Here is a 27,847-nt window from a genome sequence, read left to right on the forward strand (position 1 = left end):
TCAGGATAACTTCAATGATTTACTCAAAGTTCCCTCCTCACAGTTGTATAAGATTCAAAGTACGGCTCCTCTGTTTGAATAGAAAATGTTGTTATATAACCAAAAATATTCCCGATAACCAAGCTACAAATCAGAAGTTACTACAAATTGTTTTATTACGAAGAAATTGGACAGTGTTGTTTGTTTTCCAGGGTCTAAACACAGAACCCAGTCAACTCTTCCTGTGCAGAGTTATTTTTGTGTGTGTGTGTGTGTGTGTGTGTGTGTGTGTGTGTGTGTGTGTGTGTGTGTCCATGTGAACTTTGAGACCTCCTATACACCTTTATTGGTGTTATTTGTTTGGACACCACCACTTAGACCTCCCATTCAACCCGGCCCTCTGAGTGTTGGCACACCAAGCAGCCTCTAGGGTTCGTCACAAACAACAAAGTACTAGTATATATAATAATATATATAATAATAGTATTCTGGTGCAAATTTCCATCCAGTTATAAACACATTCTTAATTGTCCTTTGAAACTAACTCGGCCTGCAGGAGGCGTAAAACCTGTGTGCATTTAATGATCACTGACAGGGTTTTCTGATTAGCATTCTCATTTAATGCTTTTGATTAGGTCGGCTGATTGACAGCTGCACAGACTCATTCACCATAAACCAGTGGTTCTCAACTGGTGGAGTCCCAGGAGCCACAAGTTCACAGCTGGCACAGTTCCTCAATGGGGCCGTTGACTGTTGCTGGAAAAGTGAACTCAATCTATTAGGTTTCCGCCTGTTGAGGTGATAGAACACTACACGACGTCAATCGCTCTGAATTTTCTCTTCCATAAAGGTGATCTAGTGTAAGAGGAACAGCTCCGGACTGCAGTTTTTTCACGTACAGTGAGTGGAGACCTGGCAGAGGAGGAGCAGCTAAACAAGTCAAGGAGACGCTGATGGAAAGCAGGCCTGGAATGACAGTAGAGTGTAGGGCAGAGACAGAGGGGGGAGGAGAGGGGGGAGGAGGAGGAGGAGTGGATGGACTTTAAAGTAGATTTTCCCCCCATGAAGAATGCAGGAACCACGGCAGTGAAGCCTCACAGTCCCAAAGCTAATAGCAGTCTGAGAGGCAAACAGGCATGTAGTGGGTCGACAGTTATGTTAACAAGTAGTACTACAACCTGGACAATGCAAAGAGAACGAACATGATATTAATTAAAAATAAATAAAGCCCCCAACACTGAGTTCAGGAAGAAGCGGGAATTGAAAACAGATGGATGGGAAAAAAAATAAAGATAAAATAAAATAAAATATTTATAGGGTAAAAAAACACAGTCGCTCCATGGAGCAAAGAGCCTTCTGATCAAACTGCAAAGACACAAAGCGGGATTATTTGCATCTTAAAGTCGATGGTTCCTTGCTTTTGGAGGTGTGTGTGTGTGTGTGTGTGTGTGTGTGTGTGTGTGTGTGTGTGTGTGTGTGTGTGTGTGTGTGCCGCACTGCTTAGTCCCCTACAAACGCTCGCCCTTCTGGAGGAGGATGAAAGGGAGGAGAACACAGGAGGAAGTGAAGGATGAAGAGCGATGGAGAGGTGAGAAATGGCAGGAGGAGCCCAGGTCGGGTTGGACTTTCAGCGCATGAATAAATCATGTGTGGAGTTCCCTTCTCCCCCAACACACACACACACAGACACACACATAAACACAGGGGAAATTAAGGTAAACATGTTTGTCTGCTAAAGCGCTAGTAGATGCTAAGCCACAGAAGCTGCTGCTGCTGTTACTCCCTTTATCTGAATACAGCAAACACATGTGCAGTCCGATGTAGCAGGAACTTCCTGCCATCACTGCTCTTCCTCTCCTTTCTATTTCCTCCCCCGTTTTTTTTTTTATAATTTTGTTGTGTCAATCTTTCCCTTTGATTTCGTTGCTTTCATTGGACTTGCATTTCAGCAGTCACCAATACTGATACCGAGAACTTACCTAGTACATGAGGCCATTACACATTATAGACTTACTAAGGGTTTTTTTTTTCAGAGATTTGAATTACATTCCTCAGCATGTTTTTCTAGAACAAGTGTCACGGCAGTACAAACACATATTTAACACAACTGTCATATACTGACATACACAAATGGTATCTGTGTCGTGGTATTGGCACATATTTTACAATTACTAGTACAGTACTCAATCGTGGTATCGGTATTGATACTGGTATCAGTATGGATGCGTCCGTATCTAAAGTGAAATGGATTTTCACAAACTTGTACACTACACAGGTGTTTTTCATAAGGAGGAGGTGTGTGTTGATTATTTACCTACAAGGCAAATTAGAAATATACATATTTCAAATTATATTTCAATATAAAAAATATAATCCGCTCTTGTTTGTTTGTTGCTGTATATAGATTGACTTGAATGTTTCTCATAATTACTGTAATTACTGTATAGTTTAGAAGAAAAAAAAAAGACCCCAGTGGTTTGTGTCTTGCAAAGTGTGATATCCAGTGTTTGCCAACACTGGGCAGAGTGATGGAGAGAGGACGAGATGAAGTGCACCTACAGAGTTTGTCTCACTCTCTCTGGCTGAGATTTGCTTTATTTCAGGCCCATTACATAATTGTGCAGGAATCTGAGCTGCAGCTGCCTCTCTTAAAAAAAAAAAAACAGCACTGGGGGGAATCCGAGTGCAATGCTCACAGTTAAACACACCCAAACACTCAAAGTGAGCAGTTACTAACCGACCTCAGCACATTTTGGAGTAAACTGCATTTTCTTTTTTCTCCGTCTCTCTCTTTACAATTTTGAGCGCAACTCGGTCCGTCCTCGGCGGTGCGGACGCCCTCAAACAGCAACGTTTTGTCTCTCTCGGTGCACGTGCTTGTGCGTGTGCGTGTGCGTGTGTGCGTGTCTGGGTGAGCCCCAGCGCAACACAGCACACATATGGCTGATGGGATCCACACATGGGCAGCTTGCTATCAGCAGACAGGGGAGAAGGAGGAGGATGAATGGAGGCTTTTCAGCTCTGAAACAGGAGCCTGATTCACCGAGGAGAGCGACTGAATGACTGCCAGGCAACAGGACACCAGGCTCAACTCACACACACATTTCTTGGGTTTGTTTTGTTTGCAACTTAAAAGGTCCAGTGTGTAAAACTTGGCTTGATTTATAATTTTTATATTGGTAAAAGCTTAATATATTGCCCATAAGTACATCAAAAAGAGTGAATACCCACAGTACAGTAAAAGTCATTTGGTTTTCCTATCCTTAGAACAGTCCTTATTTAACTTTTCTGCTTTAGTCCGACGCAAACAGGGCAGGTGTGAATATGCCCTTATTCTTATATAAGAATATCCACAGATCAAGTGTTTTGCTCCCAGTTAGTTGTTATCTTGCATCACCATATTTCTAAGGAAGCCTGGCGTGGACAAACCAGCTGCCTGACAGCGCGTTTGGTATTTCGGGTGAACACTGGCATCCTCAAATAAACCAACAAAGAAGAAGGTGGACGAGGTATCCAGGTTTGGGTGCGCAGGCCAACGTAGTTTACTGGCGAGCTCGGGAGAGGGATGGTGAGCGAAAGAGGGCATTAATCTCAAATATAACCACTTGATGTTGCCGTTTCTTCTTCAAAATCTCCAAATATTACACACTGGACCTTTTACAGTGATAGGCATGAAGAGAAAAGATTGAGACATTCAAGCAATGGCACAAACAGGCCTCGTGTTGATGAATCTTAATTGAGGAGGATGAAAATAATAAATCAACACTGACTGAGTATCATGACTGTGTGTGGAAGATCGGAGCTCACATAAATAAATAATGGCTCAAAAGATTTTACAAGGATTTAGCCAAGAAACAAGGCAGGCCTTCCATCAATTAGCATTAAAAGAGAAAATCATATCACAATCGTATAAATCCTGGCAAAATAACTACAGTTTGAAATGTTGAGAGAAATTTCAAATTAGTCCTAATGATAGCAGATTAAATATTAATAGTAGTGTTAGAATTGATTATAGGTTTTCTGTGACGCACAGCAATGTACAATTGCAGTAGCTGCTGATGGCGGTCCTGTTGGGTAGTGATGTTGTGTCACATGACCCCTGACATGTGTGAAAGGCTCTTAGCACCTACAGATAAAAAATAAATAAATAAAAAAAAAACTGGGAATTAAAAAGAAAGCAGATTCTCCTCCTTTGGGTTTATTTCACATACACAGCAGGAATGTGTCCATGAGCACACAAGGAAAAGCAACACTTGGTAGTTGACCACAGCCCCATGATGAGGAGCAATTCAGCAACTGTGTAATTGAACAATCGAAAGCCATCAAAAGTAAAGTGACGACATAGCCACCAAGAAAAGCCCGGTGTGTGTTCTGTTTATGTCTTCAATGTGAAAATGCTTGCCAAGTCAACAACAAATACAGCTGCAGCCACACCAGCAGTGTTTGCTTCCTGCTCTAAATGGAACTACATGAAAACACAGCAGAATCGACTTGATTCGAGTCCAACCCATCTCCTGAAAGCACAAAACAAATCTCAAACGGGTTCCTTGAAGAAGATGATGAGTTCACTGGCCAGCGGTCAATGTATCTCAACCACGTAGAGCAGCTCCGAGATGAAGAAGAAGAACAGGAGGAATTACACCACACTGTCATGGGATCAACATGGATCAGAATCTCCCAGGAATGTTTCCAGCACCTTGGTGAATCTACTGAATCTATGGCAGAAATGATTAACGGAAGAAATTAACAAAAGTGCGCAAACGAGTGCGTGTGTGTGTGCGTGTGTGTGCGTGTGTCAGTGGCAGGTCCACCCACATCTGGTATCCCCATTGGAAGTCGAGCCAGACCGATGAAAAACCATTCACACACCTTAATAGACTTTGCTGAGCTTTTGGGATGGTTTTCCACAAAGAACTGCAGTAAGACAGTCAACAGTAACAGTCGACAGTACTTCAAGAGACTTTAATCTTGTGAAGTCTGCTGAGTAAACATCTTTGTTGCTTCTTATTCTAGACTCAAGTCAATCACTAAGGGACTCAAGAATATTTACGAGGAAACAAAATGTTCATCCTCACATCTATTTCAACTGGAACTCACCAGAACTGGTGCTTGTTCTCAGACATTGAAGTGTCTGAACACGGTTGGATAGCAAACATCTTGATCAAGATTCTTGCACAAATTAGGTCCAAAAAGATAATTTGGACCTAATTTGTGGAGGCCCCAGCCCCACTGCTCTCTATTCAACTCTGTTACTCACCCCCTCCCCCCTCCCCTCCAACCCGCCCAGCATTCCTTTGATTACCCTACTCCTCCGCTCAACATTTTCTCCCCACTGTCTGTGCACACACTCCACTGCTCTCTTCACCTCCCAGCCTCCCTTCCTGGCACTGATCTGTATTCCATTCCTTTTTTGTAAAACATCCCTTTGAAGACACACAGGCTTTAACTGTTCCTGTAATCGTTAAAAACAATGAATTACAGTTGATCCTGTATTTTACTTGGATTTTTATTTCCAGATTCCACAGGCATAGCTTTTAGGAATCACAAAGACACAGAGCAGATGTTCCAAATGACAACAATAGACATGCCACAGGACTAAATTAAGTCAACACTGTACTGCTTCCAAATTTTAAGTTGAAGATATTTTATCATGGCAATCTACCAAAATGGCTGCTGACAGACAGAGAGAAATACTCTTAAAAACCAAGATGGTACTGTATCTCAAACCCACAGCGGTCTTGCAACCACAAACTATGGGCTCTTAGCTATTGGAATTAGTGTCTACATTTGACAGTATTAAGAAACTGAAAGAGAACTTCTCTAAACAGCTCCAGGTCAGAGGGATAGTGACATATTAGCAAGCAATTATAAAAGAGTGTTTTGGACAACAAAAAACACCACCCTTACGCTGACATCATAATTGATTGCTTCTCCTACTAAGGAATTCCAACGTCATGCCTTATTCAAGTCTCCAACTGTCCAAGTGGGTATTGAGAATTATCTTACCACATCTCAAAACATCCAGGTTTACACAACAGAGTTCAGAGAAAAGATTTTGGCAATACAATACAAGGCTGTATTTACTGGAGCACTGGCAAACACTTTAAGGAACTTTATGTTCCTGCGATGTGTTTATCACAAAAATGTACACGCAACAGAAAGTGTCATGTTTTCACTGTGCGCCAATGATCACTTAGACGGCCAAGAAAATGAGTCACAGAATTGACATTCTGACGTAGATCTAATGTCATAGTGACTACTGATTAAAGGTCCAGTGTGCAAAACTGACAGCGTATTTCATATTAAGTTTACTGTCAGGTGGACTTCCTGAAAGAATGGCAGTGCAAGATGGCAGCTTACTGGGAGCAAAACCTCAATTGCTCTGTGTATAGTCTTACACATATACGAGTACTGTTCTGAGGGTAGGAAAACCAATTTTTTTTTATTTGTAATGCGAGTATGCACTTTTTTAATGAATTTATAGCCAATATGTTGAGCTTTTACAAGCAAATAAAATCATACATTTTGATTTGACACATACATTTGACAAACTGGACCTTTAAATGGGTGATTCTGGGCAAATCTACACACTTCTTTCCCACACATACTTTCTTGAACCGCTACATGATATTCTTTCAAAGAACCCCAAAGAGCTCAGAAGGCAGCATTGCAACTTATCAAACTGGTGGCAGGTGTTTTGATGGTACTCACGGCCTCAGTGTGGACGGGATGCACAGCGAAGAGCAGCGCAGTGACCAGAGCCAGTCTGGTGTCTTCAAACACACAGCGTTCGCACGTGTGCATGAGCAGGCAGGTCACAGCGCAGTGCAAGCACACGTTGACCACGTGGAAATAGAGAGGCGCGGTGCCGTGCAGCAGGATGTTCAACCTGTCAAAAAGAGGGGAGGAATATTTAGCATTTAGCTCTGCATCTTATCTTCATGAATAAAAGATATGTACAGATTATTTGAACACTCTCACAAAGACAGTGAGAAACAGTTGATAGAATAAACCACGAGCAGTGTAATTCAATGGCCCCATGAACCACTACAATATGGAGACGAGGTCAGCTTTACCTAAAGCGCGGTTTTCTGAATGAAAATTACCTTTTACATATTCTGAATTAGGTGGGTTTTTTTTATAATCCCAGACATGATATCAATCCATTTTTAACAGTGGTTGGGAATTATAAATGAAAAGTGCATTAATGCTTTCAAACTGAATATTGGATTTCCAACACCAAATCGGAGCCTCTTAAACTACTAGTCCCCCAGGGAGAATTAAAGGTCCAGTGTGTAGAATCTGGCCTGATTTATCATTTTTATATTAGTAAAAGCTTAATATACTGCCCATAAATACATCAATAGAAGTGTATAATTGCAGTACAATGACAATATTTTGGTTTTTCTACCCATAGAATGGGTCTTATTTAAATATATAAACATATACATAGATCAAGGGTCTTGCTCCCAGTTAGCTGCCATCTTGCACTGCCACATTTCTAAAGAAGCCTGGTGTGGACAATCCAGCTGCCTAACAGCGCAGTTTGGTATTTTGGGTGAATGCTGGTGTCCTCAAAGAAACTAGCGAAGAAGAAGAAGGTGGACGAGGTATCCAGGTTTGGGTGCGCAGGCCACCGTAGTTCACTGGCAAGCTCAGGAGGGGCAGGGAGAGTGAGTGAACACTGTAATCTAAAACGTAACCACTTGATGCTGTCTGGTCTGAAAATCTCCAAATATATTACACACACACTATATTAGACACACACTTAACCTTTAACACGGAGATACACAATTCGTACCTAGATTATCATCATTTGTATCGCATAATCGAGATAGTTCCCATTTCCAGTTCACATGCATAACTGCATTGACCTGATGATACAGAATGAGAAGTGAATGCTTTGACTGATATTAATCAGTGTGACTGCCAAAAGTCTGATTCTCTCCACAGATGGCATTCGCACACTGCTGCTGCTGCTTGCACCCCTCCTTTAGGAAAAGGACAAAAAAAAGCAGCCATGAAGAGCATAAAGGAACATGACTTCACATCTGAAGCCCTTATCTCTGATTGTGATGAGCTGTAATGGGGTCCTCTGTGGGCATTCATCCAGTCCATTAAGCAATGAAGGAGACTGTGGCCTCCACTGTCCCTCTTTTTTATACATAATTGAATGAGGACAAGAGATAAAAACCTGCTCGAGGTTGCAGAGTTCCTCAGCATTATCTCAGCCAGACCTCTGGAAACACTCATCTGCCCTTGTAGCCGATTCCAATATAAGCAGAACAAGCGAAGGCCTGTAAGATGGAGGGGTTTTTTTCCCCCAAAGGCACAGCAGAGGTCCCGACCCCATCAGGGAAGTGAAGGCTTCAGAGGAATTTAAATGAATTTAAACTTTTAGAGCATCACACTGCGGTCGCGCCCCACAAGAAAAAGGGAAGATGTCACGGTTTAATGTCTTTCTCTGATGCACTGGCATGAAGCATGGCAACTGATGGATACTTGAGTATATATTGCTGTGACCATTTTGTGATGGGCAACAGCAGTATTTAAAACAAAAACAATCAGTTCTATCAGCTACCAATGTTTGGTCAAAAAATGCATGGGAAACAAATGATGAATGATAACTGGTAAAAGTCAAATTAACCTTTGGTAGATTTTCAAACTGCTATCATAATCAAGCAGAATTCATCAGCACATTTGAGTGAGTAGTACAAGAGGAAAATACAACTTTGATGGGAAGATTTGTGAGAATATTTTTTTAAAAAGCCTGTTCCTCAAAAAGGAATTCTGGCATGAATTTTGTCTATTAGTTAAATAATAAAGTAGTCGGAAGATCTTCCAGAGTTTCAAAAAGACTTGTTAAGTAAAAAGTATAAGTAGTTTAAACTTGGCAAGACGCAATCCAAAACTGTTTAAGAAAAAAAAATCAAAGCTAGATTATCAATGATTTATTTGTTTACTTTTTTGTCTCGCACTCTGGTCATTGGTCAGTATTAATAAATAAGAACAATGCAAATATCATACATGGTGAATAGACATTTAAGTGCATTGCAACTTCAGCAAGAACTATCATTCATTAGAAGTAGAGTTTTGCTACCGAGGATTGTTCTATCATTTTCAGTCATTATTAGCTGAAACTGGAAAACTTTCCAATGGAGCCAGATGCTTGGAGAGAAATTCCCATGTTAATTGCTTTTAGATGGGTGGACCGAGAAATGCTTATTCAGTGTCGTTTAGGGACATGGCAATAATGTAATGATGCTTCTCTACTTTCGAAGACATCTACCGACACTTTGAACGTGAATGCAGTGTTGCCCACTCCTCAGTAAGGAAAGCTGCTATTGGCCGTCCTAAAAGTCGCTAGAAGCCGCCAAATGACAGCATCGTCTAATTTGCATAAATGACAATTTGCACTTGATTGCAATGGTGAAGTCAAATGCAGTGATTTATTTTAGTGTGATAATGAATAAACCTTTACATTTAAATCCTGCTCTGTAAGGAAGAGCGGGTTCAGTGTGCGCGACTCATTTGCTGCCTGGATGCGGAGTGATGAGGGTCTTCTCTCTTCTCTGCTCCTCTCCTGACTGCAGCTGCCCAAGACTCCCGCGCAATGAGCAACTCGACCCTCGAGGCTTTCAAACACTGTAACTGTACTTTGGGGCGGGGAGGGGCTCACGGCAGCACCCACTGCTCGATGAGAACAGGAACTGCTGAGGAAGGATATGTGCTTCCATGTCAGTCTCTCCAAAATACCAGAAAAGTCTTCAATAACACCAGGAAAAGTCGCTAGATTTGTCGCTAGTTGCTCTTGACAAAAAATGTCGCCATGGGGAGTTGGAAAGGCGCCAGATCTAGCGAGAAAGTCGCTAAGTTGGCAACACTGTGTGAAAGACCCAACATTCCACTTAGGTATCATTTAACAAAGGTATGTCTGAAATATTGTCGAGGGCCTGTTATTCCCTGTGAGATGTTCTCAAAAAACAAATCTTTGTAACATTGATACAAAGTGCAGACACGCTGTTGTAATTGCGGCAACAATGCACTATTGCATAAAGTAAGATCATGAATTGGGTTCACTAGCCAAAAAGACACAAAACTTTTTGACTGTTGGGCCACAGTGAGTTCTAAAATTTGACAGAGGGGCCAGAGCAGCAGCAGATGGATGGAGTATATTGGTGAGCCACCTCATAGGAGAAAAAATATCATGGGATATGTAGAAAACGTGTGCTTTATTGTCCATTGAAAATGAACAAAAGCGTTACAATGTTTCTTTATCTTTAGCTATTTATTGATTTTTTTTTTTCTTAAAGCACTGAAAAAAATGGATGAAATACAGCTATTTTATGACTTAATATAATTTCTTCAAGTTCGCCAGACCGGATTATAAAGCTTTAATGGGCCGCATATGGCCCTGGGTCGTATTTTGCCCGTGCCTGATTTAGACATTCCATAACATGGGGAACACGGATTTGCATTACCAACTTTCAGTACAGTCATCTTACATTAACATTTAATGAGAAAAGTGCTGTGAAGTCTGGACACTATTAAAGTGCTTCTACTATCATGTTAACACTGGGATAGACTGCTAATGCTCTTGTTAAGCCGCTGCACTCGACAGCTAAAGTGAAGTGATGTGACATGACTGTCAGCTTGATACCCATCATGCACTGGGATCACATCGCAGTCAGACAAATTGGTACGTCCTTTGCCGAGTGCTGGCTGAGAAAAGTGTCCTGTCTGCAAGAAACACCGGCTATTATGACTTCCCTGTCCTGGTATTTTCTTTCTATGCTGAGAGTGGGCAACGGCCTAAAGAAGGTTGGGGGAGGGGGCAATGCTAAAAATAGCTTGCTAATTATTCTGAGGAGCATTTTGTCAGCAGTTAACCGTTATGGCAATGTGCTTTTCAAGTTGTTTTTTTCTTTTTGGCCGCAGGAAACAGAACCAAATGTTGCACGTGATTGAGCTTTAAATATATGGGTAGAACATTGTTGTATGCCAAGTAACATGGCAACATCTTCTTGTGATATTTTTTTGTATTCTTAGAGATAAAAAAGCAGGAAGAAAATGAAACCCTCCGATTTTCAGAGACGGCAACATTATGTTACTCTCAATAATTTTCTCTGCCATTCATTTATTCTTTGCCACACTTCTGTTCTCATTATCTATTTACTATGAACTCCATGTATTCGCCTTTGTCTTTCTCTCATTTCACTACAGAAGAATCTGTTCCTTTTCCCTTGTCTGTCTGCTGTTACTTGTCCTTCAATTTTACTATCATCTCGCAACCAAGTCTCTGCATTTCTATCCAACCCCTTTCTCATTTCCCTGGACTTTGATTTACCTTCATCAGTGCTCATTTATTGGTGCATATTACGCCTCTGCTATACAAAGCAGCCAGAGGCTGTATTGCCTGTAAGTATTTTCATGTCTGTTGCATGTCCTTTATGTTGATGGGGCAAAAAAAAGCCCTGCAGTACTCAAGAGGCGGTCACGTGTGGGGTAGTGTGTTTTCACCCATGTGGGAAACAGACAAACACAAAAAGAAAAAGAAATGACTCTGGGCCAAAGGTGCTGAAGGAAAGAAGCCATCTGTTTTTGCTTCATGCATGAAAAGTTACTTGCACATTCTCACATGTGCAAGTCACAGCTGATACTTTGTTGCATTTGTTATATAAAATGTAAATAGCTGTAGATGTAATACGTGCAATAAATGACACGGTCAGAAACACATCTGTCCCTAAAACAAGCATGATGCCATGCCATGAGAGACTGAATATTACCCACAGTCTCCCTCGGTAACATCTCGGTACGGGTCGGTATTGATGCATTTCCACGGGCCCCAGCACGGTCCCACGGGTTACGATTTTGGTACCTGCGTCCTTGGGGTTCGAAGCGAGCGGAGCTGACACCGTATGGGTGACGTAGCAACGTGCAGGGCACTGATTGGGTAAGAGTTTTGACGAAAGCCAAAGGCACTCTCTCACGAAAGACCAAAACCGCCATTTTTTAAATGCCCCGCGTGTGGATTTTTACAGTTTCACGTATTAAAAACTGAAAAGATTATGAAACTGTGCCATGGGCGAACGTAGAACTACAGACGTTTCTGTTCTCTGTGAAGAAAAAGCTCGTAGAGAGCTGGACGGACGGAGCGACACACAATGAAAAGCCTTCCTGGTTTCGCAGCCGGTGGCCGTCGCTGTACAGCGAAACAGTGTCCGCAGAAATAAAAAAATAAAAATGCAGAGCGACTACCGAAGCACCAGGGAACAGTCGGAGTGGAACGAACAGAGAAAATGTTGGAAGTTTGTTAAGCCTAATTCGGATGCGATGGAACACCGACGCGGTGGCCAACGGGAGTGAGACGGGCTCGACTCGGCCGGTGGACGACGAGAGAATAGTCGGCCACGACGATATTTGAAAACATGCTTGAGGACTGTAAATGTGTTTTGTAACATCAAGCAACTTTAGTTTGAAGGCTATTTGCAAAGTAGAGCCGTTGAATCGTGTCGATAAACCGCTAGCCACCACCGCTAACTCCGTGCTCTGCTTGTGTTGTGTTCCCTGGCAGGGAAACTTAAGAGGCGGCGATTTTGGCTCGCAAGTTTCCTAAGTTTCACTCCCTATAGCGATTTTAACGCTGCTAGCTTGTTAACGCCGGTCGAATAGAGTTGTTGCTGTTTTGTGCTTTGTGTGGACTTAAGTTGTGTGGATATTCTTGTCCAATAATAAACGACTGTGAGACTCAGGTGATCGTTTCAGCGTCTACATTTTCTCTTCTAGGACAGTGTTTTGATACAAGTCAACAGTATGAAACAAAATCATTCTAAGCCCTATGAAAATGTCTCGCACAAAACAAAACAAAACCACGGTTAATACAAAAAGTGAATCCTATGGTTTCCGGGACACGGGAGGCACAAAAAAACCTTTGGTTCGCCTTGCAACCGTGACTCCGCCCACGCTCAGGTACTAGTCGGGCTTATGGAAATACCTTTCAACCGAGCTGTCCCGTACCGTGAAGGGCTGGCACTAGCCGCACAGGGCTAGTGGGTAAACGCCCTTATACACTTCGAGACTGGTCAAACACAATAATAGTGTTAAGACATACACAAAGCTGGACTTCTCCAGGCAGAGCCACAGAAGTTTTCATTTGTTTCCCAAATAAGACATTCTGGTAATGATTGCTTTACATAAATATGAACATCTGCATTTTAAAAATGCAAATAAAAAACTAAACTAATCACAGTTCACTATAGAAAGTCAAGATTTTAAAAAATTCATGGATTGACAGCCCTGCATGTCGGAGCTCCATTTTGGCTGAGAAAAATTTTGTGGAAAACCTTCAATCCCTTATCCATCCATTTTCAATAGCCGCTTCTTCTTGAGCTCAGGCTCACGGGGGTCTGCTGGAGCCTCTCCCAGCTGTCATAGGGCGAAGGCAGGGTGACACCCTGGACAAGTCGCCGGTTCAACGCACTCACCATTCGCACTCACATACGCACCTACGGACAATTTAGAGTTTCCAGTTCACCTCACATGCATGTTTTTGGACAGGGAGAACATGCAGACTCCTCACAGAAAGGACCCAGGCCCGGAAAACATACCCACAACCTTGATGCTGTGAGGCATCAGCGCTAACCACTGTGCCACCGTGTCACCCAACCTGTCTTAATATTTATTTGAAAGGAGATACCTAAATATCCAAACAATCTGGTACAATAATCTCTCAATAAGGTAAAAATCTTTAAGCATTTACAAGTTGGAAATAAAAAATCTCCGTAAACCTATCATCTCCTGATCCAGATCCTATAGGTGTCTATGAACGCTATTGTCATACAAATGTATGCTGTTTGCTTGTGAGAGCTGAGGGTCCAACACTTCAATGAGCTTCAGGCATTATTCTCAGGAGGAGGATTCAGAAAACCAAAATCGTTCTCAACATCTGAGTGCACAAGAGAAACGGAGGGAGGGGGCTGCTTGGTAGGTTGGAACACTGTTGGAATGAAATACATTTCCTGTGGGTCCACCCTCACAGCCAGTACTCCCGCAGTAAGTCATCCTAAGAGCAGCGTGCTGATGGAGTTGTGCCTGGAGACACATTGTTTCTGTCACCACACCAGCCAATTATGTTTCCTCAACACTATCCAAACCTTCCCCTTGATGTCCTCTCCAGGAAAAATACAACTGGAACCACCAGCGGTATTGCGGGAGTCAAATTCAGTATCTCCTGACTTTCATCTTCAATTATAAGAAGGAATCCATGAGTGGGCAACAAATCTTACTACTTCTCGGTGTTGCGCTGTTTATCTTGTGCAAGCCAGGCCGGCTGCCAGTAAAGCAGGGCCCCACCTCCAGACTAAAATATGTTCATTTATCAGTGACAACTTGAGCCAAACGTGATACAATCCTGCTGTTTTATTTTTGAATTTGAAAGTGTTACCATTACGTTATCTATTATCTTTAAACCTCCATGCAATGAGTGATTGTGTAAATAACAAAGTAAACATCCCTTTGGATGATGTTTACTTAGTTACTTAGGTTAAATTGTAATAATAATAATAATAATAATAATAATAATAATAATAATAATAATAATAATAATAATAATAATAATAATGATAGAAGAAGAAAAATAATAAGAAGTAATCTTAAAAAATATCATTTACGTAGAGTCTTATTGTCAGCATTAACTAGTGAGCTTTTAAGTGCTTCATGGACACATTAAGGAGACGTGGCTGTGAGGTCCTTGACTGTGGGAGGAAGGCAACGGACCACTGACCACTGAAACAACGGCTGAGCCACACTTGTAATGGGTCTGGGAAAGTACCGGTAAAACATGTCAGTACACAAGCAAGATTAGGAAATAGTTAGTCTGCATTGCTTAACCACAACCTGAATATTGCCGGCCGATTATTTCTTGACAAAGTTCATACAAATTTAAACATAATTTTGCAGCTTGCGAGCACAATTTCAGTGTCTAACATATATATATATACATATACATATACATACATATATACATATATGAACAATCAGTGTTTTTCAACCACTACGCTGTAACATAGTGTCAGGTGTGCCATGAAAAATTCCGTTGTTGAGTGACTGCGCTTGAAAAGGGATGTGAACCTATTTTCCTCCCAGCATATCAGCTTTGTGTGCATCTAAACAGGTTTCCCAGGTTCACACTGAGTGAGTGTAGAGACCATATTATGATTACCAGGCTAAAAAGTGTCATTGGTTGGTGGTGTGTTGGTGGATGTAAAAAAAAAAAAAAAAAAAAAGTGCTGTGGCTGAGAAAAGGTTGAGAAACACTGTGCGAGCTGATGCTGAAGCTGTACCTGGAGTTTCTACACCAGCCATGAATAACTGGCATGCTTCCCCTCATTTGGGAACACTGTGTGGGCTGTTTTCCTTTTGCCTCTCAATGCAATCGATGCAACATAACATCACAAGACATCATCCCACCCTGTGTTGGAGATACAGCCCAGCGGACCCGCCCGCCCTCATCCGGCTCCATGCGAACCTTATCCCGGCTCTTGCCACCAACACAGCCGCCCTGCGTCCACCACTTCCCCGTCGCACTTCCCACATCCGAGACAACTCCTCACACCTCCTTCACAGAAACTGGTTGTCTGGAAAAAGCTGCGCAACAAGTTTTCCAGCCTTGCCCCCCCTCTGTTTTCTTTTCTAGCTTGAAGGTTATCCGGATTCTCTTCTTCGACGTCTGAAACTAAAGCCTCATGTTTTAGCACTGCGATAATAAAAAGAGGGGGTCGGTGGTGCTGACACGGAACAATCTCCACAACGTGACATCGATTCGTTCGGCAGCTCGAAAACCGGAATTCAAAAATTCAACGTCTTTTTTTTTTTTTTTTTTTCAGTTTAAGGCGCGCATTTCACAGGTGAGCCCAGTTTGTGCCAAGATAAGGACTTATTTGAAGCGTTTGTTTTTTTTGTACTTGGATATATTATATTTTAGTTGTGTATATATATAAACTATAACTAAAATATATCAAAGTAGTTCATATTACTACTATAATATGAACTACTTTAATTACAATAATTATTGTTTCACTACAATAATTATTGTACGTTCGTGAGGTCTTGTTGAGTGTTTGTTCGTCTGTTAACTATACATTTTGGAAATAAAGTTGCATAAAGTAAACAAACAAAAACAAAAACGGCGCTGCTGACGCTTGAGAGTGAACAACTTGAATAAGGCAGTATATGGGAGGTAGAAACGTTCTCGCTTCAGCCAGTTCCGTCCGTCGTATGGGAACAGCTGTATGACGTCAGCTTTAATTGCAGCGTTTGGGAAGCGACAGACAGACAGCGACCGGGACCGTCACTTGGGGCTAATATCAATAGCGCTGCGGCTAAAGAAAAAGCAAAACCGGGAGTATCGATATTGTTAATAGGTGCAACTAAGGACGGCGGACTTGCTTTACTTACTTACTTCCCGCCCAAAAGAAGCAGGAGAAGCAGCAGCAGCAGGGAAGCGGGGAGGAGGAACTTACTTGAAGCTGAGGATGCACAGCGGTCGGTAGGACTTGTGGCTCGTGTTGTCCGCCATCCTCTTCCCCCAGAAGTCGTTGGTGAAGATGCTGCGGAGGCTCGAACCGGCTCGGACGTCCGGGTTGTTGACTATCGCCCACACGTCGTCGTGCACCAACTCCCCGTGCAGAGAGTTGCCGTAGCACAGGGCGCACAGGGCGGCCAGCGCGGCGTAGCGAGCCGCGGCGGGAGCGACATCCAGCCCCGGACACCACCACCGCCGCCGGAGCCACTGCTGGCCGCCGCTCTGCTTCTTCTTCGTCGCCCGCTCCAGCGCCGTCATGGCGGGCCTGGCTTCTCCCGCGGCTCCGCGGGCAGGAGGGTTCGGTTGTCGGAGCCGAGTGGGACATCCATTCCGCCCGGCAGGTAGCGGCTGACTGACTGACTGTGTGCCCGTGTGCCTGTGTGCGTGTGTGTGCACGACGAGGACTGTGTGCTCGTGTTATGATGCGTTCATGGTGCGATCGGAAATGCTACAACATACCAGGCGTACGGAACCGTTGAAGCTGTTTTTTGGGTTTTTTTTTTTTTTTTTTTTGCGTTGTCGAGATTACACAGCGTCACAAAATTTGTTACTAAAAAGGTATTTTCTTTTTCCGTTTTATTTGTTTTGTACTTTCACAATGTGTCCCTTGCAGGCCAAGCATCTTTGTATGGCTTTTGTTTTAGTGGGTAGTAAAGGTGCTGACCAAAGTCAGAATTTTTTTATTTATTTTTTTAATCTTTATTTATTTAAAGTTTAAGTTATTTGGTCACAATTTCAAAAGAAAACTTTTGACTTGAATTTTCTTACTCAATAAATAGTTTATTTTATTTTATTTATTTTCAATGAATATACTTTTTTCTTCACTATTGCACTACATGTTGCTGTAATTATGTAAATTTCCACAACGTGGAATAAAGTTATTCTATTCTGGTCTGTTCTGATCTATTCTATTCTATTCTATTCTAAGGGACCGATTACAGAGATACAAGTGCGCCTGTGTTGCTGCGTAAGTAAACAGACGCAGCTGCCATTTGCAGCCTTTACTGGATGCAAGGAATAAGTAGCCATTAAAGTGATACGAATGAACAGGGGGAAAGGACAAAAATATAAAGAGGCCTATTACAAAAATTCGAAAGAATTCAACTAAAAGAGAGAGAAAGAGCGTCTACACACATTATTGTTAACAGACAGCGTTAAGCCAATGTTCATGTCCGAACTCTTTTGTAGTCCGTAAACGCAACATGAGATCCAGAAACCTGCTTGTGTGAGCATGCGCAGAAAGATGTTGCTTTTGTGCGCAGACGGAACCACCAACCGCTGGCCGGAGCGGACAGAGGCTGCACAGTAATATTAATATACAATAATAATATTATAATATTCCTCTAATCAGTATAAGCTTGCTAGTTTTGTGGGAGGGCGGGTTGTATGTGGAACAGGAAGAAAACGTCCTTGAAGCGCAGATAAAGCTCAATTTCATTTTATATATTTTGTTTGGAAATCCACTTGAGGTCAGGTCTATTTTGCAAGGGAGAACTGGCTGAGGGAGCAGTCATATAGAATAAACTCTAGGTTGAACAATAACTGAAATATTGGCATTTCTCCCTCAAAAGCATTCTTTAAATTGATCAACCTCTCTAAATCAAAGGGATTCAATTAGATCAGGGGTCACCAACATGGTGCCCGCGGGCACCAGGTAGGCCCCAAGGACCTCATTAGTAGCCCGCAGACCCGTTCGAAAAATTGCACAGCCCGTTGAGCTGCGTCTAAAATTCAATTTTATCCAACCTTGTTAAGTCATTGTTGATAATTATTGAGAACTCATGAGCTTGATAAGTGTCTTCACATAGAAGAGTATGATTAATAATAATATATAACTCAGAGAGTTTGTTATTTCAGGAGAATCTAGCAAACTGGTTGCCCTTCATACGGCTCAGGACCCATGAAGTAGCTCTCAGTGCCAAAAAGGTTGGTGACCCCTGAATTAGATAATGATAGATGCCGACTTGGTGCGACATGTGCAATGTAAGACTGAGATAGAAATGCTTTGAAATATTAAGATTTGAATAAACATAAATAAATGATATATAATAAGTAAATCCAACAAATTACAAAATTCAAAGCTAAAATTTAAGATTATGTTTTTTTATTATCATTTTTGTTCAATGTATGGAAACAATTTTTATTCATGCTGAATTTTTTCATGTTTCAGAGAGTGAAGAGTGGCTCTGGGGACTTTAAGAGGACTTCGAAAGGGAAGTGGTTGAATATTGAGTTGTATTTCAAATCTGACTTCTATCTGAAGGGTTTTCTGGGAATTCAGACTGGCTTCGGGTCAAAGGGAACAAAGTGAGGTAGATATAGAACCACAGACAGCGACTGTCAGACCCGCAGGGCCAACAGCCCAGAGTCCGTGCACAACCTGCTGAACATCTGCTGTGTGCTCTGCCAGGCTGAGCAGCTCTCAGTGTTGTGCCATGCAACATAATGGAACAGCTGCTTGCACTGGAAGCAACCTGACCTCCGCTTTTTGAAGGCAAAACAGATGAATGTGAAATTTGTCTGTCTTGGGTGCCTAGACAAAGAAACTTAACCCCCTGCCCAGAAAAAGAAAACATTTTATTGTAATAGAATATTTAATAAAGTAATCCAAGAAAATGTATATCCTATATAGAGGGCTGTCAAACTCAAATACACAGTGGGGCCATAATGCAAAACTTGCGCAAAGTCTCAGGCCAACATTGATATTTATTGAAAACAAATCTTCCTCCAGATATAACCCATATGGGCCCAAACAAGTTTTGCTTCAACCTGAATATGGAACAAGCAAAGCTTAATACTATACAATAAATAACTTCATATTGCACACATGCAAAATCAAATTTCAAATTAAAGAAACTTATCAAAATAAATAAAATGTAAATCGTATAGCTCTTTTTTATTTGCAGCCGTCCTATTTAAATTTCAAGTACCTTTTTCCACAGGCTAATAGTAAATTTAAAAATAAGATAACAACAATAAACCAAAGAAGTCTTTGTAATAATATCCTTCAATGAACGTCCTGTCCTGATTGATGCAGCAAAATACCAGCCAAGCATTCTGGGATTTGTAGTATTAGCTACAAATACAGGTACATGTGCTGTGTAATACGTGCGGGCCAGCTCTAGTAGTGATTTTGTATTGCCTCACGGGCCAAATATAACGACACTGTGGGCCAAATTTGGCCTGTGAGCCAGAGTTTGGCACCTATGCTATATAGAGACAAATATGCCATTGTTTTCTGAACTAAGTTCAGGTCAGTTGCAGGCTACCTGCGAGTGTTAAGGAGATTTTACATGGACAGAATGCCACCCTGACGAACAACTCACACATACCTATTATACATTATCATTCATTCATTCCCATGAGGACAATAACAATAATGTTTACTTTTCTTATTACATTGTCACTGCCTACCGTGAACCTGTCGTTGCACTGTTGCATGTTGTGTAAATATTTTGTAGTTATTATATGTCTTATCTATTTTATTTTAAGTAACACCATACCTTACTACTATAATTTTGTTGTATATCTTGTACAATGACAAAAGATATCTATATCTATATATCTATATCAATCTGTCTATATATAAATATAGATATAGATATAGATAGATAGATAGATAGATATGTATAGAGAACCTTTTGGGCATTTTATTTTGAAGGACACAAAATTAAATAGTTTATCTACTAGACATGATTGAAAGTGGGCTAGCGTTTTTATTTTTGTGGATTAAATTTGAGTGCTGTGGAATAAATTTGGCCCGCGACTTCATAAGTTTAAAAAAAAAAAATAAAAAAAAATGGTGGGTCCTCCTGAGACTCCACCAGCTGAGAACCACTGATTTAGAGGACATAATGATTAGAGTGGCGCCCAATGAGCCCCTCAGGGACACAGCCAGGGGCTGCGTGTGGTCAAGTGGCTCGACAAGGAAGAGCCAACATTAAATACACTATTACACAGTCTGATTAATGAGGCTTAATGCAATTAAGCACTACACCAAGCGGGCTAAGGGTTGGCCCATTCAGTGAATTGGCCAACGCGGTCATTATTATGAAGTGAGGTCGAGCTCGATGAAGCGGAGGCCACGGAGCCGTTTGTCTAAAGGCCATTCCATCAGCGGCCTCGTCAGCTGGGATGGGAGTGAGAGCAGACACTCATCACCGGCAGACACGAGCGACGCGCTTGTAAAAGCTGATTTATCAAACTGCCGCTGAGCACACGGGAGCGCCACTTTGATCACTTGGTTAGCGGAGCAGCTGCAGTCGTCTCTCATTTGCATGCATGAGGAACGATGCAGGATCTTGTGAGTTGCAGCTTGCAAGTTTTTTTGTTGCAGCAGCAGCAGCTGAGCAGTGTGCCTCACATCAAGATGTAGGTAAGAAGCGCTAATAGCTGCTATCGCTAAACCAGGGCTCACCGACCTTCAAGAACCTGACGACTACTTCATGGCTAATGAGTCACTCAAAGGGAAACCAGCTTGGTAGACTCTTCTGAAGTAACAAATCTTCTGCCTTGTACAAACACAAACACATATATATACATATGTATACATATGTATATATGTGTGTATGTGTATATATATGTATATATGTATATATATATATATATATGTGTGTATGTGTATATATATATATATGTGTGTATGTGTATATATATATATGTGTGTATATGTATATGTGTATATGTATGTATATATATGTATATATATATGTGTATATGTATATATATATATGTATATATATATACATATGTATGTATATATATATAAATATGTATATATATATATATATACACATGTATATATATATACATGTGTTTATATATATATATATATACATGTGTTTACATATATATATATATATATATATATATATATATATATATATATATATATATATATATATATATATATATACATATATATATATATGTATATATACATATATACATAGCAATGTATACATATATGCGCATATTTTAGCAAAAACAAAGGAGAAAATAGAAAATAATCTGTTCCACCAAGTAGTGTCACTTGCACTATAGGACAAATTATCTCAAAAGTTTGTAAACAGAGAGAAACAAGAGAGAGCAATAATTATGCCGACAGATAATGTAACCACTGCACCATTAACTGCACTTTTTATCTGATACATCAGTGCACTACTGTACATTCATACACATATTCCGATTGCGCCAATGTCTATAATATATAGTTCAGTAACTGTGGAAATAGGCATTGTATTATATTTAACTTAACTGCTCTTTACTATTATTGATGCTTATGTACGCTGGTTAGATGTCTGATTTATGGTTGCCTTGTGCCTGTGAAGTGCAATGACAATAAAGTGAATCTAATCTGTTCTAATCCACTAATAATGAAAGGGGAAAAGACAGAGGAGAAAAGCGGTACACTCCATACACAGCCATTCAGATACATGGAGACACACACACACACACACACACACACACACACACACACACACACACACACACACACACACACACACACACACACACACACACACACAACAGGAGTGCACAGAACACTGCAGGGGAACAAACAGGGAATACTAAAACCACTAGAAGGAACTGAGGTCTATCGGCCGTGACTGTGAACAGGGTGGAAGAACTCGACAAGAAGTCACAACAAAATGGAAACAAGATCCTTTGTGGCACCAGAGTGGTTCAGTCCAAAACTGAACTGAGGGTATAATTGCATTTTTATTTTTCCCTTATTTCTAAAAGCTTCCATTTAAAATAAATAGATAAATAAATGGCAAATAAGGGTGCACTTTATTTTTTTATATATTTATGTTACGGACATGGTCTTGTAAAGTGAAACTAGGGATAAAAACATTAATTTTGTTTTGCCTTCTTGGTATCGTACAATAAAATAAGCCTTTGATGTGGCAAACATTTCTCCTTTTGTTTGTTTGTTTTTCTTTGTTTCTTTGTCGTTTTCAAATGCCCCCACCACCCAACTATTGGTAATGAGGATTGCACTTCGACGCTTTCAGTACTTTCTAAAGTGTGATGTTCTGCTTTGACAGAAGGGTGATGTGAGAACACTGGTAGCAATGACTGACTGTATCTGAGCCTATCATTCACAAATTGTCTCAGAAACTAAGTCTTGTTGCATTTGTGGCGAGAGTAAGAGTATTTCTATTACAATAAACTAAATCATTTAACTAACCAAGAAAAAACAGAAACCACAAAAATAAAGTGAAAAACCGACAAAGCCACCCTGTTGACGGGAATTTGCTAAGTATAACTCTGAGAAGCAAGACACATGGTTCAATTTACGATTTTAATACAAAACAATTTTTAAGAAAACTCAGTTTCATTCATTCAAATAAATGGGAACAAACCACAAAAGAAACAACTAAAAAAAAGGGGGTAGGAGCAGAGTTTATGGTCTAAGACCAGTGTACCAGTGACCAGCAAACGTGGCTGGCACGTGCACACAAACGCGCGTGCATGTGCACATGCAAACACACACACACACACACACACACACACTGTGTGAGGAAAAACCCACTTCCACGGACACAGTAGACAAGACGAGGTGGAGGTACCACCATCAGAACAGCAACAAGGTCTCTACTGTTCTCCAATAACTGAAAAAAGGAAAGAACAAAATGAAAGAAACATGAATGAACTTAAATCAAAATCATATTTGAGCTAGCTAGTGTTGTCAGGTTCCATTAAACTGACATATCAGGCTCCTGTTTGCTGGAAGTGAACGGAACACAGTTAGTTGCGATAGCCAATCAGATCTCGAGTCTGCAATGCCAAGGCCAGCTAGCTGGCCATACACTGAACTTCACACGTACGTGTCCTGTGATTGGATGAGAACCTCTAAATATGGGCTCAACCCGGAGATGCAGTTGCCACCATGGCGAACCATGGATGTATTATAAGAACTGGATACCGGACTGGTCGCATCAGTAACGGTGATGAGATGGCCTACAGGAGTGAAGTGAGTCGTCTGGCCGTGTGGTGCAAGGAAAACAATCTCTGTCTGAACATAGAGAAGACCAAGGAGATGGTGGTGGACTTCAGGAAAGTGCCCACCCAGCATGCCCCTCTATCCATCAACGGTGCTGCAGTGGAGAGGGTGAGCAGCACCAAGTTCCTGGGTGTACACATCTCCGAAGACCTGTCCTGGAATACCAACACAGCATCACACGGCAAAAAAGCTCAACAGCGCTTGTACTTCCTGAGAAGAACTTGAGCACCGACCCCCATCATGCACACCTTCTATAGAGGCATCGAGAGCATCCTTACCAGCTGCGTCACTGTGGTACAGGGCCTGCACCGTGTCCTGCCGCAAGCCTTGTGGGAGCAGCTGAGAGGATCATTGGTGTCTCTCTCCCTTCCCTTCTGGATACCTACAACACTCGCCTCACCTGCAAAGCCACCAGGATTGTAGGTGACCCCACCCACCCATCCCACAGCCTCTTCAGCCTGCTGCCGTCAGGGAGGATACTACGGAGTCTCCGGGCCAAAACCAGCAGGCTAAAGGACAGTTTCTTTCTCCAGGCGATCAGGAGGCTCAACGCCCTCCCTGCTCGAAGTCGTGGGAGACGGTGAATGCTGATTTAATCGCCACCTTGGAACAGCTCCGTGGCACAACAGAGAAGAAGTTGGAGAGAACGGGGGATTATTTATAATTACGGTGTAGAGCGCTTTGGCATACAGGAGCCAAGAAGTGCTAAGCGGTCTACAGCCCCACCAGTCTCCAGGAGACAGCAGCAGATCATGCGCCTTGTCCAGGAAAGGAGACAACTCAGGAAGCTATGGAAGAAGGCCTCTGGAGTGGATAAGGAGGGCTTAAGTACTCTCCAAGCCAATATAAAAATCCGTTTGGCATCCCTTCGCAGGGCAGAGAATTTGCGGAAAAGAAGGAGGAAGAAAGAACGAACAAGAACACGGTTCTACAAAAATCCCTTCAAGTTCCTAAAGCTTCTCTTCACCAAGGAGAAAAGTGAAGTGCTGAAAACAACAAGAAGCGACCTCGAGGAGCACTTGAGAACAACACACTCTGACCCTAGGCGCAATGAACATCTGGCTATCCCCTCGGACATCCCACCAATGGGCTCCCCAGAGCAACAGTTTGAGACAGGCCCCCTTACCTGGAAAGAGTTTGAGAAGACTGTTTACCGGGCAAGAACTGCATCAGCCCCTGGGCCAAACGGAGTTCCCAACAAATTGTATAAAAACACACCAGATGTTTGTAGTTTCCTCTGGAGGCTCATGCAGACAGTATGGCGAAAGAGGGCCATACCCAAAGTGTGGCGCAGGGCAGGTGGAGTACTGATCCCAAAAGAAAAGGACGCATCGAATATCAGCCAGTTCCGCCCGATCTCCCTACTTAATAGACTTAGACATTAGCCCCAATTCCACTGCCCAAAAAACAAACGTGTTTTTTTTTTTTTTTTTTAAATAATCAGCATTTTGGTGGTGGTGGAATCTGCTCACCGAGCCGCGTTGTCGTGCGACAAAACGGGTCAAACGACCCGGCAAACGACCCGGGTCAAAATCGGCTCCGATTGGCTCCGCACTAATCGGCATGCGGTGGAATCTGCAAACCCGGGACAACTCCACCTTTTTTACCTGCCGCACGGGGTGACGTTGAGCGTAACGTGCGCTAAATCATAATATCGCGCCAGTCGCGGCGTATATCAAGCACTGATGCAAAAGTTTTCCATCACGTTCCATCAGCGCTGGATAATTGTTCATTGTCCTCTGGCTGTTTCGCCCGCTGCTCGGGCACAAAATGGACCAGACGCCGAAACAATCGCTGCACGGCGGGAAGCGGCCGCAGAGGTGCGCGCCGCTTCAAGTCTGGCGGCAACGACGTCATCGTTCCACTACAGCCAAAAGTGACCAACAACTAAGAACACTGGCCACCGCCGGACTCTTGAATTCTGTAGAACTTCATCATGCGATCTCAGCGCGATGACGTCAGCAGACACGCAGCGGTGAAGGCGGAGGAGGTGCAGCTTGCCGGCGGAGGGGGGTGACACCCCGCTGGGTTTGGTGCGTGGACACGGAACTCAATGCCGATTGCTTCCGCAACGTCCCGTGTCCAAAAACATGGTGTCATCCCGCTAATTTTAATGGAAAAGAAGCTTTAGACTTTCTTTATTGTCATCAGAAAAAGAAACACGACAGTGGTTCAATTCACAACGAAATGTCGTTGCCCAGTTCCAGAAGTACAGCAACTAACTTAAATCTATATACAAGCTGAGATAAATACAAGATATAAAAATATGGGAAATCTGGAGGTAGAATGTTGGTGTAGCATAAATAAATAGAGCAAATATACATAGTATCAACAGTATAAACAGCGACGAGGTGTGGTGGAGTATAAACAGTATGAACAGAATAGACAGAATAAAAGTGACTAGCTGGAGGGGTATGTAGGCTGTACATGTGTAGAATAGTGCTAGAATAGTGCTCTGATGCTGGTGACAGTGGAGACAGTGGCAGCAGGAAGGTGGGGGGTTAACTGGCTAACTAACTTAATGTGGAAGGTACGATATTCTTCAGCGTTATTGCACAGAGGATGGCCGACTATCTGCGCAGAAATGAGAACATTGACACATCTGTCCAGAAGGCGGGGATATCACCAAATTCAAATAGCTAAGCGGGAAAAAAGGGACCTCCATGTGGTCTTCCTGGATCTTGCCAATGCCTTTGGCTCTGTGCCCCATGAGCTCCTCTGGACTGCCTTCAATTTTTTTTCAACATCCCAGATGCAATCACGACCCTGGTTAAACCTTATTTCCAGGACTTGCAGTTCTGCTTTTCAACTCCCAGCTTTACCACCACATGGCAGCGTCTGGAAGTAGGCATTATGGCAGGATGTACCATCTCACCCCTGGCGTTCACCATGGCAATGGAGCTCATAATTCGGGCCTCAAAATGGGTTGTAGGTGGGAAAAGTATGGGCACTGGTCTGCGCCTTCCTCCCCTTAGAGCCTATATGGACGACATCACCATACTGACTACTACTGTCCCATGCACCAGGAGGCTGCTCGGGAAGCTAGAGGAGAATATCAGTTGGGCCCACATGAAAATCAAACCTGGCAAGTCTTGCAGCATCTCAGTGGTGAAAGGAGTGCTTGCTGATGTGAATCCCCACGGTATACGAACAACCGGTAAAAAGCTTTGATGCTACGATGCAAGCCTCAAAGACAAAGATCAAGTAAAACTATTGCGCAAGGACATCAACGCAGGCCTACAAGCTATTGACAACACCCAACTACCTGGGAAGTCAAAGATCTGGTCCTTCCAGTTTGGTTTACTACCCCGAGCCCAGTGGCCCCTGGCAGTCTATGAGGTTCCCATGTCATCAGTAGAGAAGTTGGAAAGAGGAGTCACAGCCTACATCAAGAAGTGGCTTGGAGTTCCACGCTGCCTTACAACCATAAGCCTCTACGGAGATGGTATCCTCAAATAACCCATTACCAGCCTGACTGAGGGATAAATGTGTCACCGGTTGCCAGTGGGAAGTGCTTGGTGGGCCTTTACTGGCCCACAACAGCTCACACCAGTTGAGCACTTCCCTGGTGACTTCTGGCAACCAGCAGACACGCCTCCCCAGATCGCTCACCAAACCACACGCCAGTGGTGACGGTACAAAAAAACAACTTTATTTAAGGCAGATAAAAAACCACAACGAATATTGGATAAAAATAACAGGGACTGGACGCAGTTGAGGGAGCGCTAGGGGCAGCTATTGGTGATTGCCAGACCCCACGCACCTCGCAGCCACTCCCCACCCCTCGACCTTCCTCCCCAGGTACGCCCCCCCTCACAGCAACCAAACAAAACCCACCACATGCGCGTGCATGCACCCAGCAGAAAACCACACACACACGAAAGAAGGCCGACCTGGCAACCCGGAGGAGTCTGCAACTGAAGGAAGTGGGTGGGGCGCAAGAACACAGCGTCCACCCCCACGGGAGACACCGAACGCTGCCAGACATGTCTGGACCCGTAAACCCCCCATTGCAACCCCACTAAACACAGGAACCCCCCCCCCGCGCACACACACACCACAGTTCCCCTGCGTCAAAACGCACACAGACGACGCGTGCACCCACAACTCCGCCCCCGACTCACCTCCTCCGTGGCTAGGAAGATGGTCGTGGCCCACCCCCAACTCCGCCCCCGGCTCACCTCCTACGTGGCTAGGAAGATGGTCGTGGCCCACAAACACACTAGTGGCACACGCTGGGGAGTGGTCATGGGGGAGCCTCACAGAGGTGAGTGCAC

General features: G+C 42.8%; 1 protein-coding gene across 1 annotated transcript in view; it reads right to left on the reverse strand.

Moving 5' to 3' along the window:
• The window catches only part of tmtc1 (transmembrane O-mannosyltransferase targeting cadherins 1), a 57,735-nt gene extending 40,788 nt beyond the window's left edge, over positions 1–16,947 (reverse strand). Inside the window, exons 1-2 of the mRNA XM_076012273.1 lie at positions 16,500–16,947; positions 6,691–6,868 (exon numbers count right to left, since the gene is read on the reverse strand). Of these exons, the coding sequence (XP_075868388.1) occupies positions 6,691–6,868; positions 16,500–16,819 (498 nt within the window). The 5' untranslated portion in view covers positions 16,820–16,947. The remainder of the gene's footprint in view (positions 1–6,690; positions 6,869–16,499) is intronic.
• Between the last annotated feature and the right edge of the window lie 10,900 nt (positions 16,948–27,847).

This window comes from Nelusetta ayraudi, unplaced genomic scaffold, assembly GCF_046127955.1.
Source record: "Nelusetta ayraudi isolate G7.1 ecotype Tasmania unplaced genomic scaffold, CSIRO-AGI_Nayr_v1 ptg000135l, whole genome shotgun sequence".
NCBI classification, from domain to species: domain Eukaryota; kingdom Metazoa; phylum Chordata; class Actinopteri; order Tetraodontiformes; family Monacanthidae; genus Nelusetta; species Nelusetta ayraudi.